General features: G+C 38.2%; 2 protein-coding genes across 3 annotated transcripts in view; both read right to left on the bottom strand.

Annotated features, from left to right (window-relative positions):
• Positions 1-4,566, bottom strand: part of LOC307142562 (adenylate cyclase type 2) — a 39,372-nt gene extending 34,806 nt beyond the window's left edge. For both annotated transcript variants that reach the window (XM_079843531.1, XM_079843532.1), the window contains exon 1: positions 4,516-4,566. The gene's annotated coding sequence lies outside the window, so the exon portion shown is untranslated. The remainder of the gene's footprint in view (positions 1-4,515) is intronic.
• A 2,213-nt stretch (positions 4,567-6,779) lies between these two features.
• LOC307118725 (uncharacterized protein) lies at positions 6,780-17,666 on the bottom strand (the record flags this gene model as incomplete). Its single annotated transcript, XM_079804459.1, has 2 exons — positions 6,780-8,379; positions 17,455-17,666. The coding sequence occupies 2 exons, from the start codon at positions 17,664-17,666 to the stop codon at positions 6,780-6,782; spliced, it is 1,812 nt and encodes a 603-aa protein (XP_079660585.1).
• Between the last annotated feature and the right edge of the window lie 558 nt (positions 17,667-18,224).

Below are 18,224 nucleotides of genomic sequence, written 5' to 3'. Positions count from 1 at the left end.
CCTTAACAATGCGAGCCGCTGGCTCAAACTGCGTTACCTCCCGATGCCGACAATGTTAGCGAAGCAGCAGCGCAAGAGAGAATGAGACACCTGATCTAATCTATGAACAGTCAAATCCTTATACTGAATGCCACTAAAAATAGATCAGATACATACAATGTATTTTCATTCAAATTAACTGAATCAATAAGCAGCGCAGGACCAATAAGTTCAAACCTAATAGCCTATTATAAACAGTTTTCCTCAAATAAAAGTTAGACTATATACGCCAGCACGTTATAGTATTGTTGTTCGTTACCACGGCAAGCACTTGCGTGTGAGCTGTTGGAAGAACCATCCTACGTCACGATGACCCACAACGTCCAATAGGAAAATTCAACTGCAGTAGCCACCGTTCAACCTTAAGAGGGAAGCACTTAGACAGTTTACAACATATATTATAGAATTAAAACACTTTATACCCAAATGTCAAAACATTTACTCAAATCAATGAACAGCATTAATAAAGCCCCAGTCTTGCAGATCATTAACTAAAAAAGTTGGTTTAGGGTTTAGTTACCCTTTAAAGAGTTCACGAGAACATTCAAAAGTAACGCTCAGAGAACATTCAAGAGTAACGCTCAGAGAACATTCAAGAGTAACACTCAGAGAACACTCAAGAGTAACACTCAGAGAACACTCAAGAGTAACACTCAGAGAACATTCAAGAGTAACACTCAGAGAACATCCAAAAGTAACACTCAGAGAATATTCAAGAGTAACACTCAGAGAACATTCAAGAGTAACGCTCAGAGAACATCCAAAAGTAACACTCAGAGAATATTCAAGAGTAACGCTCAGAGAACACTCAAGAGTAATGCTCAGAGAACATTCAAGAGTAACACTCAGAGAACACTCAAGAGTAACGCTCAGAGAACATTCAAGAGTAAAACTCAGAGAACACTCAAGAGTAACACTCAGAGAACATTCAAGAGTAACGCTCAGAGAACACTCAAGAGTAACACTCAGAGAACATTGAAGAGTAACACTCAGAGAACATTCAAGAGTCACACTCAGAGAACATCCAAGAGTAACGCTCAGAGAACATTCAAGAGTAACACTCAGAGAACACTCAAGAGTAACGCTCAGACAACATTCAAGAGTAACGCTCAGAGAACACTCAAGAGTAACACTCAGAGAACACTCAAGAGTAGCACTCAGAGAACATTCAAGAGTAACGCTCAGAGAACACTCAAGAGTAACACTCAGAGAACATTCAAGAGTAACGCTCAGAGAACATTCAAGAGTAACGCTCAGAGAACACTCAAGAGTAACACTCAGAGAACACTCAAGAGTAACACTCAGAGAACATTCAAGAGTAACGCTCAGAGAACACTCAAGAGTAACATTTAGAGAACACTCAAGAGTAACACTCAGAGAACACTCAAGAGTAACACTCAGAGAACACTCAAGAGTAACACTCAGAGAACATTCAAGAGTAACACTCAGAGAACACTCAAGAGTAACGCTCAGAGAACACTCAAGAGTAACACTCAGAGAACATTCAAGACTAACACTCATAGAACATTCAAGAGTCACACTCAGAGAACATTAAAGAGTAACACTCAGAGAACATTCAAGAGTAACACTCAGAGAACACTCAAGAGTAACGCTCAGAGAACATTTAAGAGTAACACTCAGAGAACATTCAAGAGTAACACTCAGAGAACATTCAAGAGTAACGCTCAGAGAACATTCAAAAGTAACGCTCAGAGAACATTCAAGAGTAACACTCAGAGAACATTCAAGAGTAACACTCAGAGAACATTCAAGAGTAACACTCAGAGAACATTCAAGAGTAACACTCAGAGAACATTCAAGAGTAACACTCAGAGAACACTCAAGAGTAACGCTCAGAGAACACTCAAGAGTAACACTCAGACAACACTCAAGAGTAACACTCAGAGAACACTCAAGAGTAACGCTCAGAGAACATTCAAGAGTAACACTCAGAGAACACTCAAGAGTAACGCTCAGAGAACACTCAAGAGTAACACTCAGAGAACATTCAAGAGTAACACTCAGACAACACTCAAGAGTAACACTCAGAGAACACTCAAGAGTTACACTCAGAGAACATTCAAGAGTAACACTCAGAGAACATTCAAGAGTCACACTCAGAGAACACTCAAGAGTAACGCTCCGAGAACATTCAAGAGTAACACTCAGAGAACACTCAAGAGTAACGCTCAGAGAACATTCAAGAGTAACACTCAGAGAACATTCAAGAGTAACACTCAGACAACACTCAAGAGTAACACTCAGATAACACTCAAGAGTAACACTCAGAGAACATTCAAGAGTAACACTCAGAGAACATTCAAGAGTCACACTCAGAGAACATTCAAGAGTAACGCTCAGAGAACATTCAAAAGTAACACTCAGAGAACATTCAAGAGTAACACTCAGAGAACATTCAAGAGTAACACTCAGAGAACACTCAAGAGTAACACTCAGAGAACACTCAAGAGTAACACTCAGAGAACACTCAAGAGTAACGCTCAGAGAACATTCAAGAGTAACACTCAGAGAACATTCAAGAGTAACACTAAGAGCACATTCAAGAGTAACACTCAGAGAACATTCAAGAGTAACACTCAGAGAACATTCAAGAGTAACACTCAGAGAACATTCAAGAGTAAGGCTCAGAGAACATTCAAGAGTAACACTCAGAGAACATTCAAGAGTAACGCTCAGAGAACATTCAAGAGTAACGCTCAGAGAACATTCAAGAGTAACGCTCAGAGAACATCCAAAAGTAACGCTCAGAGAATATTCAAGAGTAACACTCAGAGAACACTCAAGAGTAACACTCAGAGAACACTCAGAGAACACTCAAGAGTAACACTCAGAGAACATTCAAGAGTAACACTCAGAGAACACTCAAGAGTAACGCTCAGAGAACATTCAAGAGTATTGCTCAGAGAACATTCAAGAGTAACACTCAGAGAACATTCAAGAGTAACACTCAGAGAACACTCAAGAGTAGCACTCAGAGAACATTCAAGAGTATTGCTCAGAGAACATTCAAGAGTAACACTCAGAGAACATTCAAGAGTAACACACAGAGAACATTCAAGAGTAACACTCAGAGAACACTCAAGAGTAACACTCAGAGAACATTCAAGAGTAACGCTCAGAGAACATTCAAGAGTAACGCTCAGAGAACATTCAAGAGTAACGCTCAGAGAACACTCAAGAGTAGCACTCAGAAAACATTCAAGAGTAACACTCAGAGAACACTCAAGAGTAACGCTCAGAGAACATTCAAGAGTAACGCTCAGAGAACACTCAAGAGTAACGCTCAGAGAACATTCAAGTGTAACACTCAGAGAACATTCAAGAGTAACACTCAGAGAACACTCAAGAGTAACACTCAGAAAACATTCAAGAGTAACACTCAGAGAACACTCAAGAGTAACGCTCAGAGAACATTCAAGAGTAACGCTCAGAGAACACTCAAGAGTAACGCTCAGAGAACATTCAAGTGTAACACTCAGAGAACATTCAAGAGTAACACTCAGAGAACATTCAAGAGTAACGCTCAGAGAACATTCAAGAGTAACGCTCAGAGAACATTCAAGAGTAACGCTCAGAGAACATCCAAAAGTAACGCTCAGAGAACATTTAAGAGTAACGCTCAGAGAATATTCAAGAGTAACGCTCAGAGAACATCCAAAAGTAACGCTCAGAGAACATTTAAGAGTAACGCTCAGAGAATATTCAAGAGTAAGGCTCAGAGAACATTCAAGAGTATTGCTCAGAGAACATTCAAGAGTAACACTCAGAGAATATTCAAGAGTAACGCTCAGAGAACATTCAAGAGTAACACTCAGAGAATATTCAAGAGTAACGCTCAGAGAACATTCAAGAGTATTGCTCAGAGAACATTCAAGAGTAACGCTCAGAGAACATCCAAAAGTAACGCTCAGAGAACATTTAAGAGTAACGCTCAGAGAACACTCAAGAGTAACACTCAGAGAACATTAAAAAGTAACGCTCAGAGAACACTCAAGAGTAACGTTCCAATAATGTGTGAAGAATGATACCTTAACATTCACATAACCAAGAAATAACATTTTAACAATATTTAAAAATATATATTTTTGAACATTCAGAAATAAGGTGATGTGTTTAATCCTTCAAACATTTGATTAAACATGTAAACACACATATGATTGGCTGTTTTTCTAAAGAAATGAGAAAGGAAAGTCTCTATTTTAGACACTAGTTTGTGTCATTTCCCAGTTCAGATGGGGTTTACCAGAAGAACATAAGCAATAAAGCATAAAGAAATAAAGCATTATCATTCTGCATGTTTCCATGTGAGAGCACTGAATATATAAAGTCTGACACCTCATTCAGTTTTCATCACAAAAACTCCATGTGACTATATAAGTGACTGTCATGTAAAATCATTTAAACATGTATAAAACACTCTTTTATGGCCATAAAAACAGATTAAAGTGAACGTACCTCCGTTCTGCCAGCTTTCCTCCGATCCTTCTCTCCGTCACTCAAGTTCTCAAAATAGTTTGTGGTTCCATTTTTTGTTCACTTGAACTGGACAAACCGGTTCAACAGCATGACTGACGGTTCAGAGCCGAACCCAAAGGTCATTTCTCATCATAACTCTGAATCCTGCTGGCTTTATCAATCGTTACATTTATAATTGTTCATCCATGATTATATAGGCTGGTGCCACTATAATTACAGTATTACACACACCTGACAAATACATACATTTACAAATTATATAGATGATACTTACCTGAAAATATTTCCTATTGCTTTTCCTTTTACTTTAGCTGATGTTTATTCAATTCTTCATTAAAATGGTTGCTCTTGAATATCTTGTTTCTTTTAACGTAATTGCTATGTTTGTTGGACTAGGTGTGCCGAATCCTCTTGTTTTTGATTAATTCATTTTGAATAAATAATAATACAGTGTTATGTGAATAGGAACCAAAAATGTGTCTTCAAAATATCTTCTTATTTTCTTCCACAGAAAGTAATATGAGGAAATGATGTCAGAATAATTTTTTTGGGGGTAAATATCGAAGTATCCCTTCGATAAAGCACTGTTGAAGTAGGCTATGTAACTTTTGTAATTAAAGTTTTTGCTTTCTCTGTCCTGATACAGCCTGTCATCATCATGATGGAAGGACTGAAGGGCAAAGGAATGAGAAACAAGAACGAATCAGCCGAATTAACAAATTAATGTCTTGTAGTTGTTCACAATCCTCAGTTACTTTATGGCGGACACATCACTCCCTCTAGTGGTTGAACTATGACATCAAAGTTTGGCTACACTTAAACATAAAGGTTCTCAGTTTAAGTTACCATAGCTGTCCACCGATCAGGCATAACAGGTGAATAACACTGATTATCTCTTCCTCACGGCTCCTGTTAGTGGGTGGGATATATTAGGAAGCAAGTGAACATTTTGTCCTCAGAGTTGATGTGTTAGAATCAAGAAAAATGGGCAAGCGTAAGGATTTGAGCGAGTTTGACAAGGGCCAACTTGTGATGGCTAAACGACTGGGTATATTAATATATCTTTGTTACCACTAAAATAACACAACATACAAAAAGTAGTCAAAACACATCTAAGAGAACATAAATTGTTTATTTTTTACAAACATTGTAATGTGTTTCTTCATCTTTATGATAGAAGATACAATACTCTTCAAGATACAGTACAATATTCATATTTATTAAAATGGATTGTCACCTTAAAAACGATGCTTTGTGTGGTGGTGACAGGAACAAGCAACAACAAGCTCATACATATAGAAATATATGGCCAGCATCTTAATTTAATCTTCATTTTATTATTTTATTGGTTTATCAACTAAATAGTGTTAACATAATTGATTTGAAGTAGAGGAGCTGGATAAACTAATTACCAATTAAATAATGTCAACTAAGGAAATTTATTGATTAGGGCTGCCCCCGACTAAAGATTTTTCTACTCGACTAGTAGTCATTCATTTAAGCAATTAGTCGACAAATCACAAATTTATATTTATTTAATTAGGCTGCTTAAACACAGCGAGACAAGTTATTGCGAGACAAGCCAAGAGATATGTGATCAGATGTTGTAGGTTGTGTCAACCCTCAGTAGGGGGGTCCTGAGCCCCCATGATTTATGCCTATGGTTGATTTCATTGATTTCAGCAGCTCTGTGATTCTACAGCATAAGATCTGCCTTGAAAAAGTTATGTTAAAAAGTCAAGGGCCCAACTAAATCAAACACTGTTCCCCATGATGGTGACCTAAAAACCTAAATACTCTTTCGTTCAGCGATTCTGCTTGTTATCATCAGGTGTCTTCACTAATGGTCAATCAACATGCCATTGATGACTTAATTATCTCTGAGTCAGTCTGTACTTAATTTAATTTAACACTGGGGTGTTTGCTGTGAATACTGGATGCATGGAGGATTATAGCCTATTCTGGGCTCAAGCGCATGCATAAACGTTGTTATTGTGAGTTTACACAAATAAAGAGACCTTTTACAGTTTCAAATGATGTATTACTCTTACATGACCATAAGTTTTTACTACATATTTATCCTATATAACCATAAATGATGGAGCATTTTAAGTTGTTTCAGCCGTTATAAGGAAAGAAATGCAAGTGATCATGCCTGTATGAGTCTCCCTGTAAGGGGGTTAACATTTCTGACTGTTTAAATGATCAGCCCTCGGCAATTGCCTGCCTTGCCTGCCCTGTTGCTACGCATCTGATTGTTCACCAAAGACAAGTTTTGCCAGACCAGCTTTCAGGTAACTCAGAGCATCTTTATTGGCTTCTTCAGCTTCAGCGGTTTTCCTCATTTCCTCCAGCTCTCGGACCCAGTCTTCTTTCCCAGCCTCCCTCACTCTAGGGATGAAGAAGTCCAGATGCTGAAGAGTGAAGGCCGAGTCTGGCTTTAATGCGATCTGAGACAGATGCTTGATGTTCTTGTAGGCATTGAACAGAAGAATTAACTTTTGGTCCTCAAGCGCCTGCAGATCTTTGTCAAGATCATCCATTATAACCGAGAATCTCTTGGTTTGTACTTGAGCTTTTTCATATTCCTTTCTAAAATTGTCAAAATCTATCAACTTGCTTGCATATCTGATGACGTATTTCTTGTCTTCTTTGACGTGTTTGCTGTGATGGCACTTCCCTGTGCATACAGTGCAGTATCCGTTTTTCATGACTTCACATTTGCTGGGATCAGAAACCCACCAGCAGTCGAACTCATGGCAGTTTTCCTCACAGACGGTGCAGGTCGTCGCCTTCCTGTTCTTCCATGAAGCACTTTCAATGGGAACCTTAATTTTGACAGTCTTTTTTACTTTAATTGTGAAGTTTTTATGTTCCTCAATCTTTTCCTTGTTTTGTCTCATTACCTCCTGGATCTGAATTTTTTCAGACTTCTTCGACTCTTTCTCTTCGACTCGCAGCTGTAAGTTGCAAATAAATGCTTCAAACTGAATGCGCTCTATGAGGACATCTGAAGTCAACTCCAAACTTCTTCTGTTCTTTTCATCCAGAGACTGAAGGAAATGCTTCATGCTGTCCATGCTGTCTTCCCAGGCGTCTCTTTGAGCACGAAGGTAACGTCTCTCATTGTGACGGGCATCAGCCTGCCGATTGTTGAATAAGAAATGAACCGGTTGGCCGCTTTGGTCTTGTCTGCAGGGGATTCTCGCTTTATTGATGGCGCTGAGGACATTTTGGGGTGGCAGACCATCAGCGTGTGTGATTAGAAACACAATGTTGTTCACAATGTCATTTCCAAACAAAGACAGAATTGAACTGATGATGTAATGCTGTCTGTCCGAGAGACGATTCTTAGACGCTTGAATTACAAAAGACACGGCATCAACTTCACGAATGCCATCATTGCTCTGAAACAGAGTGGATAAGTTCGAAGCAACTTCTAGATCTCTTTCCAGTCCTCTAGTGTCTCCGTATCCTGGAGTATCAATGATGGTGACCGATACAGGACTCTCTTCAGGACAGACCTCATACATGGTGATTTCAGAGGTTTGTGATTCTGATTGGTCGCTTGCTGCTTCTTCTGTGATTTCATACCATAGTTCTTCCTCAAACTTTACACCCAGTAAGTAGTTGACCATGGTGTTGATGAGAGTCGTCTTACCAGTGCCGGTTTCTCCCACCAGCAGAACAATTTTGTTTTGTTTACTAGTGTCTTTTTTCCCATAAGTCCATTTTCTGACTTTTCCATTCTCATCAAGCACTTTTCTCTCTGTATGTAGACGATATCGTTTTGGAGGACCTTGATGAATCAGAGTTGATCTGTTTGGTAGAAGACTCAGTTCTCTGTAACATAAATATGGAGGCAAATGTCAGACATTTTGTGTAGAAAGAATTAAAGAGTATAAAAGACATTTTGTGTTATATACATGAACATAATAATGTAAAGAAACAATAATTTACTCCAATTACAGTTGACGTTTATTTTTTTTTTTTCATATTTACCTTGAGGTCAGCAGTTTTATTGACATGTTTTTTTTTAGATATACAGTAGATGGCTGGATGCCAGTGTTTTTGCATCAGTTAATTGGACTTATTCAGATGGGACCATTTACCACATCATCATCACAATTTTTCTCACAAAAAGTGTTGGAGCAGCACCTACTGTCTAGAGCTTCCAAAGCTTCACAGTCCTATAGCTCTTCATTCAGTAACATGAAGTCCAGAGTGTACTTCCCTTTTTACGCATACGCGAAGGTCAGCGTACAATGCGCGTGGTGCGAATTCCGTCATTAGAGGAGTATGGGCATACTGAACGCGCACCGCTGGATTTTTGTAACCGCGCGTACTTTGCACATGCAGGTTTCACATGCGCATTACATTTTTTATTGCAGTATTTACATGGGTTGTAACTCGTGGCAAGAGATTGCTTAAAACTGCACATGCGTCGAATGCCTGTGTATACGCTCGCTTAGGCGTAAAAAAAATCGTTTTGCTAAAAAAACGATGTAGTTTTGATTTATATGCTGTTTAATGTTGATGATCATGTTATTTACATATGCATCTGCTCACTGAGGCTGCGTTCTACTCCACTTTTAGACATGCACTCGCAAACTTCCCTAAGCACTCCCCCTTGGGGGAATCCCTGCCGCCATTTTGAAGTGCGTTTCGACTTTGTGAAGTGGAAGAGGGAAGTTTATATAGACAGACCCTCGCTCCTTCGATTTTGACCGAGGGAGCTGGTCTACTTCATATGTACACTTCAGGCAGCTCCATATACCACAATGCAACATGATTGTGACGTCACCACATATTACGTTTAATTTACCCCACCACAAAAAACTCTGATATATTAATTATTTTAAAGAAATATTTAAAATGACCCAAACACACCTATATACATATAGAATGCTGCATTAAAACAATTTCGTAAGAAAAAAAAAACTAAATTCCAAGTGATCAAGGGCTAAGGCAACATATCTAAGCTTATGTTATTGCTTATGTTGCACTCATGCAACATAAGCAATGACGCACATCTGAGTGAACAAGATGGAGGGAAGTTAACGAGTGAAGGCCTGGCTCGCAGTCTCCGCTCTAATTCATCCCAAATGTGTTCTATCGGGTTGAGGTCAGGACTCTGTGCAGGCCAGCCAAGTTCCTCCACACCAAACTCACTCATCCATGTCTTTACGGACCGATGCTTTGTGCACTGGAGCACAGTCATGTTGGAACAGGAAGGGGCAACCACCAAACCCAGACTCGTCAATTGGATTGGCAGACAGAGAAGCATGATTGGTCACTCAGAGAACACATCTCCACTGCTCTAGAGTCCAGTGGTGGCGTGCTTTACCCCACTGCATCCCACACTTTGCATTGCACTTGGTGATGTAAGGCTTGGATGAGCTGCTCGGCCATGGAAACCCATTCCATGAAGCTCTACACACTGTTCTTGAGCTCATCTGAAGGCCACAGAAGTTTGGAGGTCTGGAGCTCTTGACTCTGCAGAAAGTTGGCAACTTCTGTGACCCTCAGCATGCGCTGACCTCGCTCTGTGATTTTACCTGGCCTGCCACTTAGTTTCTGAGATGCTGTTGTTCCCAATTGCTTCCACTTTGTTATAACACCACTAACAGTTGAGCGTGGAATATTTAGTAGTGAGGAAATGTCCCGAATGGACTTATTGCACAGGTGGCAACCTATCACTGTACCACGCTTGAGTTCTCTGAGCTCCTGAGAGTAGGGCTGGGAGGGTATGGATTTTTTCTTACCGCGGTTGAAAAGCAAGAAATTCCCACGGTTCAGCGGTAACACACCAGCACAGGCAATTGAACATAATAAGGAACATGTTTATTTTACATTGATTTTTTCACGTTTAGGACAGGAACAATTAGAACAGAGATGGAATGATATCTGAAAAAAAAGTGCTGGCAAAACGAAATATAGACTAGGCTATGGTTTACATCCCAGTCTTTATATTTTTTGCTGAGAGAGCAGATCAGATCACGACTGAGAGATCTGAAGATGGAACAGCATAAACAAAGACAAACAAACACATTTTTATTTATCGGTATTGATCAGTAATATATATTTATTTGTTCATGTTTATTTATTTCCCATATTTTTACTTTCAGATTACAGTCGTCGTCATCAACCAATAAACTAACGACTTTCGCGCACACACCAGCGCATATAATATAATATATTATTTATATTTTTAGTATTTATATTTTTATATTACATATTTTTACAAATTCAGGCTATTAATTTACATTTACAATTTACATCTCGTGTGCGCTTTTGTCTCAGTGGTTAATGAAGACTATTTAACGAAGGCTCAAGGCTATTTAATTTAACAGTGTCCCGCTGCTCACACTACCGTGATTGTATATTATGCTACTTTTATATATAATATAATATAATATATAATATGAATATTATTTATATTTATTTTTTATAGTTTATAACATTTACATATTTATATTCATTTACATATCTCGTGTGGTGTGCACTTTTGTCTCAGTGGTTCAAGGCTATTTAGGCTAATTTAACAAATAGTCCCTTGCTCACACTACCGTGATTGTATGTATGTATGTATGTATATATATATATATATATAATTATTATTTATGTTATTTATATTACATATTTTCACATATTTATATCAATTTATATATAGCCCTATATATCTCGTGTGCGCTTTTGTCTCAGTGCTGCTATTTAACGAAGGCTATTTAATTTAACAAAGTGTCGCTGCTCACACTTGTATATTACTTATTATTTATATTTATATTACATATTTATATTAATTTATACATCTCATGTGCGCTTTTGCCTCAGTGGTTCAAATATTTAACGAAGGCTATTTATTTTAATAAAGTGTCGCACACTACTGTGATTGTAAGCCTGCCAGACGGATATCTTTTTCGATAGCCTTTTAATGAAATTGGAATTTCAGAATCACATAGCCTCCTTATATTTAATTGCCTACAATAGATTATTTATTGATTATACTGAATTAAATTTCACATGCCTAGCTTATTTGTAGTCAATCTTTCCCAAACAGAGTTGGAAGAGAGTTAAAACTTACCAGTACTAAGGAGGGCTGAGGCAGCTCCAGCTCAGTTTGTTCTTTCTGAAGCCGTTGTTTTTTTTTGCCAGCTATGGAAGAAAGCGTTCGACACAAACCCATTGCCCGGGCGGTGCGTTCTTTTTCTGCTTTCATGACTTATATCTCCCTACCTGCTATTGTCGGCTGCGCAACCATGTGAGAGAATTGTGTTAAGCACGTGCAATTAAAAACTGAGGTCCTGCTTATACGCCTGTATTTTATGCTTTAGTAAAATTAAATTCAAATTATAGGCTACAAGACATTACACAGGTAGCCTACTCTCGCATATGGGCCTAATAGTCAATACGAATGAATTGTTATAATGGAACATTGCGCTCCCCAACTCACGAAAGGTCGGATTTGCTCCATCTTTTGATGAAGTTTTTTTTAGAAAACCTTGAATCCATATAAGACACACATGTCATTAGTAACAATCCATGTCATTAGAATCAATGAATCCATGGAATTAGACACAACATGCACACATGTGCAGGCCAATGTTTTTTTTTTAGTTTTTTTTCGGTGATCTGCTCCTGGAGAGCCACTGTCCTGCAGAGTTTAGCTCCAACCCCAATTAAACACACCTGAACCAGCTAATCAAGGTCTTTTTAGGCATACTCGAAACTTCCAGACAGGCGTGTTAAGGCAAGTTGGAGCTAAACTCTGCAGGACAGTGGCCCTCCAGGACCGACTTTGGACACCCCTGCTCTACAGTCTTATGGAATTAACGGACACATGCACGTGGCAGCTATTGTAAGTCCACAAGACGAAAGTGCATAGAAATTGCGCCCCCTACCATATAACAGTGAAAACATGGAAAGCAGAGGAAAGAGTTAATTACATTAAAATACATTTTTTAAAGTAAATAATTTACAATCCTGCAGAAAGCATGTGAATTTCAACTCACCTGGAATTCATGGTGATCGCTTGAACTAACACCTTCCCTGTCACTCTCCAGTCTGTTAACAACAAAACATTTCATTAGTTTCCTCAGAAAATATTATGTTTTTTAATTATATATATATATATATATATATATATATATATATATATATATATATATATATATATATATATATATATATATATATATATATATATATAGTAATTTAAGCTTCTCTGTTTTAGGTTAATATAAAATGTCTAGTTGCACAATGGTCACCCACAGATTCATTTTCTAATAAGATTGAATTCACGCACGTCATTACCAAACAGCTGCTCTAGGTTACTTTAAGATACAAGGGATAATGACAAATTAAATGTACTATCTCTCCGGCTTTTTAATGGTTATTATTAGCTGTTGGGTTAGTGTCTGGGTCAATCTCATTGACGGGTGAAACATTACACCCCTCCCCCATCATCTGACATAAAAACAACCTGGGGTTACTACAACCCAGATGTTGAGGTGCACAGAGCTTTGACTTTTTGCATTTGTTGTCAGGAAAGCGCTCTTCTCAGCGTCGCCGAATTGGTTTAGTTGTTGATGATTTGTTGAAAATGTTTAAATGTGATCAGTTTTTAATTTAGTTCTGCACTTTGACGACATTTTAACATTCGTTTTTCTTTGTCTGCTGTACTGTGTTTATAAAAACAAGAGACGTTATCAGATGATGTTGGCTTCTTATGATAAAGATAAAGATTTTCTTTTCAAGCTGGATATCAGTTACCTACTCAGCAAATGCAGAGCATTGAATAATATTATATAAAATAAAAAGGAAAATTGCCTAGGCCAACATATTCGAAAATTCAACTCATCTACATCCATGAAAAAACACATTTTAGACCACCAGATATAAATATGTCTTAGATTCATAAATTCAGCAGTTTTACCATAATTAAACTGCAACCGGTGACAAACAATAAGTGAAAGAATAAACTAACTACGAAACAATTATCTAGCCCTCTAAACATGAAAATAAATAAATAAATAATAATCATATGTTTAGCCTACTCAGTAGAGCTGCGTTCTTTGCGGTGCGGGAAGTTCAATAGGTTAATGTGTCAAATGTGCCAATCAAAATGTGACTGTGAAACAGACTGTCCTAAAATAAAATCTTGCTATAGTAGCCTAATATTAATGCTAGAAAGCCTATGCACTTGGCAAATCAGATTTTTAAAAATCCATTTCATCATTAAAATCCATTTTCACATTCATTTTGACTGAGGGGGCAAGATAATCCAGGACATATTTTTCACACAAAAACAGTTTTATATAATCCGAACTACTCTATGGTTTGAAATGCCACACATATCAAGGTTAAATGCACAGATTATTCACTGTCCATAACATACAGAGAACTAAGAGTGAACGATCTCCCTTACCTCTTCAGAGAAAACACTCCTGGGTCAGGATAGAGAATAATCCAGAAAAGCAGCGATATTTTCAGTCAGAAAACCAACAGCGACTAACACAGGCCAACAGGGGTACAGTCTTTTCAGAAAGGTGTAATGAAAATTGGCATTTAAAGGTGCTCAACCAACCTAAAATCAGTCATCCTTGATTTCGTTTTATGAAAACAACCTTTGTACTCGATATAGTGTGCGCATGGTGTTTGAGAATTATTTTACAACTACAGAGAGTTTTACAATCTTCCTGGTTCTGATAACCGCTTTGATCCAGTTTTATTTATGAAACTTGTGAAATACTTTCAGTGCTGTGCAAATGCAAGTTTTATTTTTGGTGCACTGCAAAACAAATCTTATTTTCAGATTTATAAAAAAAAAAACCCAGGATATATATAAACAGGATTTGTTTTTATTGGATAGCAAAATATTTGCAATTTAAATACAAGACGTTTCATAAGATACATGACAACTTCTGAATGGCCAGCAATGTAGAGAGAGATTCATGCAAAGCAAGTGACGGACCTGCGGGATTGGGATTTATTGGGAATGGTATGTTTCAGCATGGTAACATCAACCAATCAGGGATATCATGACACAGAATGGTGTATTAATTTTTTTATGTTAAGTCATTATGTAAAACAACTGACTATGGATTTTGTCCAAAATATATTTTCATATATGATAAAATATATTGGTTTAAATGTGTTAAAGGGGTGGTAAACCACGATTTCACTATTCTAACTTAAGCTAGCGTGTAATGTTGCTGCTTTAGCATAAACAACATCTGCAAAGTTACAACGTTCAAAGTTTAAAGCAAAGGGAGATATTTGCTTTTAAAGAAATCCATTTCTAAGAACTACAGCAAACGGCCAGCAGGCGACTACACACATTCCTCCAGGGTTGGTGACATCACCAGGCCCAATATTTACATAAACCCCTCCTCCGAGAATATTAAATAAGGGGGGGTGAGGCCATTTTGTATCGCGGCGCTGTTGTGGTATAAGTTAGTTAGGCTGGAGTGTTGTTGCCGCGATGCCGAGGAAACGCTGTTATTTCCATCCGGATTGCAGGTCTGGGGTACTTGCTCTGTTCAGCCTTCATAGGGACAGGGGTGCGTTGCAGAGCGTTTAACATACAGCATGTTATATGCACGTGTGTATGAGACACAATGTTCGCGAGTTCAACACCGGATTTGCACAACGTCAGCTGCATAAGACAAACACTGCCAGTGTGTGAATGCACGACGCACGCGGGGCTCCCTCCCGCAGCACATCTCACGGAGGAAAACTTTCACAATGTTCGCGAGTTCAATGCAGGATATGCACAACGGCTTGACCTGAAAGCTGGATTTACAAACAGAAGCTGTTTACGGGCCACAACCTGTAAGTCTGATTTATTTTTCATCGATGTGTTTTCCTGTAATAGGTTGTAGCAAGGAAGTAAACAGATGACAGCGCTGTTCTGCAAACAAGTCTGTTAAATGCTTATTCATACTTAACGTTATCCGACGAACACCTAACGTTACAAACACTAACGTTAAAATCTCAACAGCGACCCTGGCATTAGTGTAAATGATTCTTTGATTAGAGCTTTTATGTATTGTTTATCTACAGGCATGCTAAACATGGTTCTGTGTGTGATTTGGCTACTATAGTAAAGCCAGTGTTTAGTGTTTTGGGTTAGTTCTTGCGACAGATATTTGGCTATAATCGTTCTAAAAATACAAAAGTAACAGTGCCATTCAGTAGCGATCATTATAGATCCGCAGTCTTTACTCATTAGGACTGAACAGGTTCTGCTCGATTATCTTCATTAAAATGTTCTGGGTCTGATTCGGGCTCAGATTGGTGTGGTTTTATTGACGCCATCGTTTCTAATACTGACAAAAGCAAAGTCTACCGGTAAGGTAAGGGGCGTGACGTTTCCGACAAACATACACTGCGGTTAGCGAATCACAACACACTGCGCCAGCTAACCAATCTGAGCCCATCGCGTATTTTTGAGGGACTGGCTTCATACAACCCGGAAACCTTCAGACCGTTTTACAAGGAGGGACAGAGCAGTGTAGAATAAATGTCAAATATATGAAAAATAATGATTTTTTTTTTAAAACGAAGCATTAACACATGTTACAGTGCACCCCACAAACACAATCAAGCCTTCAAAACAATGTGTTTTACCACCCCTTTAATATATTAAAATATTGAATAATAAATAAGAATTGCAGTTTTTCGTGAATTGAAAAATGTGACTATATTTTCACTCTAAAATGTAATTAGTTGAGTGTACTTAGAAAACATAAAGAAAAAGATTGCCTTATATTTCTTATTTATATTTTATATTTAAGAATGTTTTAACCAAAGTTGTAAGTTGTTCATAAAAAGACATACAAACGAGTGTTGGGACAATGATAGACTGTGCATTTATTTTTATTTATTAAGTTGCAAATACTTTGTGCATGTCTAAAACGTATAAAAAAAGAAGAACTTAAAGCGATTAATAGACATCACTGCAATACAGTTACTGCCTTTTAAAAATAAAATGCAGCATACAATCAATGTTTCTTGGTCTTCTCTTGGACTGAAGCACATAAGTTCTTATTGTGAATCAACAGAGATTTAGATGTTGATGATCTTTTTAAAAATAATACAGTTTGATGTCACCATTATGGTGATTAGTGTTTGCTTTAGTTGGGCTCTTGACCCTTGACTTTTTAGCATTTTCCCCCTGGTTACTGTAGTTGTATTTAAGTGTAAGATACAGTCGTTATGCCAAAAAAACAAAACAAAAAACAAAGCCAAGAGAAATGCTTGGGATGATCTATTGGGTATTTATTGATAATGACATAATCATCATTGAATATCCTTGGTCAAAGATCTCATCCCAAGGTTTATCACTAATCAAAACTGTGATATATCATTAAATGCATTTTAAATATTTAAATATTGTATTATGAACACTATGTTCATAATGCTCCAATACTTACATAAGATGGCTGCGCTGCTGAGAGCTCAGAGCAAACTACAGCTTTTTGTGTTTTTTCATAGTTTTTGTAAATATGTTGTCAAATGTGTCTTCCTAGATCATCCAATACGCTCGTCAAACACTTCTGGACATCAGATCGTTGCTTGAAACGGACTTTGTGAACAACTTTCAACAAAATGGATGAACTAAATGCTTGGATAATGTTTCAGCGAGACATCAGAAACTGTTGTGTTCTTGTGTTCAGACGCTGTTTTTATTGTTGTCAGGGACAAACCTATGCTAGGTTTGAGAATAGCAATACCTCACTGCCTTCCCTGCAGGGAAACTTCCAACAGACGAGAACAAATGTGCTTTAAAAATCAGAATGTTCAGGGTGGTCCACCAACGAAAAGCACCAGATCCTGATGGTGTTCAGGGCTGTGTCCTCAAAGCCTGTGCCAGCTAGCTAGCTGAGGATTTTACAGTTATTTTTAATCTCTCACTTAGGCTGTCTGTGATCCCTTCCTGCTTTAAGACGACCACCATTGTCCCTGTCCCTAAGAAGCCTGTTGTCAGCAGCCTGAATGACTACCGACCTGTAGCGCTGACCTCTACCATAATGAAGTGCTTTGAGCAACTTGCCAAAAATCACATCTGCTCTCCTTGGACCCTCTCCTATTTGCATCCAGAAAAACAGATCGACAGATGATGCCATCAGTCTTGCGATACACAGTGCTCTACACACCTGAACAAGAAAAACACCTACGTGAGAATGTTGTTCATCGACTACAGCTCCGCCTTCAATACAATCATCCCTGCCAAACTTATTGCAAAGCTTAAAGACTTGAAGGCACAACATTGCAACTGGATTTTGGACTTTCTGACAAGCAGACCCCAAGGGGTGAGAATTGGTAACTGCCTCTCTTCCACGCTGACTCTGAGCACAGGTGCTACACAGCGTTCCCAGTCCTTTACTGTACTCCCTGTTCATGCACGACTGTGTTGCCAAACACAGCACCAACATAATCTTTAAGTTTGCTGATGACACCTCCATCCTGGGCCTCATCACGAACAGCAATGAGACGGCCTACAGAGATGAGCTAAAAACACTATCTAAGCCTCAACATCGGCAAAACCAAAGAGATGATTGTTGATTTTAGGAGGATGCAGTTGGACAGCCACGCCTCCCTACACATTGACGTAACTGGTGTGGAAAGGGTCAGGAGCATCAAGTTATTTGGTGTGCACCTCTCTGATGACCTGTACTGGTCCC

The sequence above is a fragment of the Gobio gobio genome (genome assembly GCF_949357685.1).
Source record: "Gobio gobio genome assembly, chromosome: 2".
In the NCBI taxonomy this organism is placed as follows: domain Eukaryota; kingdom Metazoa; phylum Chordata; class Actinopteri; order Cypriniformes; family Gobionidae; genus Gobio; species Gobio gobio.
This window is presented reverse-complemented; position numbering and strand designations above follow the sequence as displayed.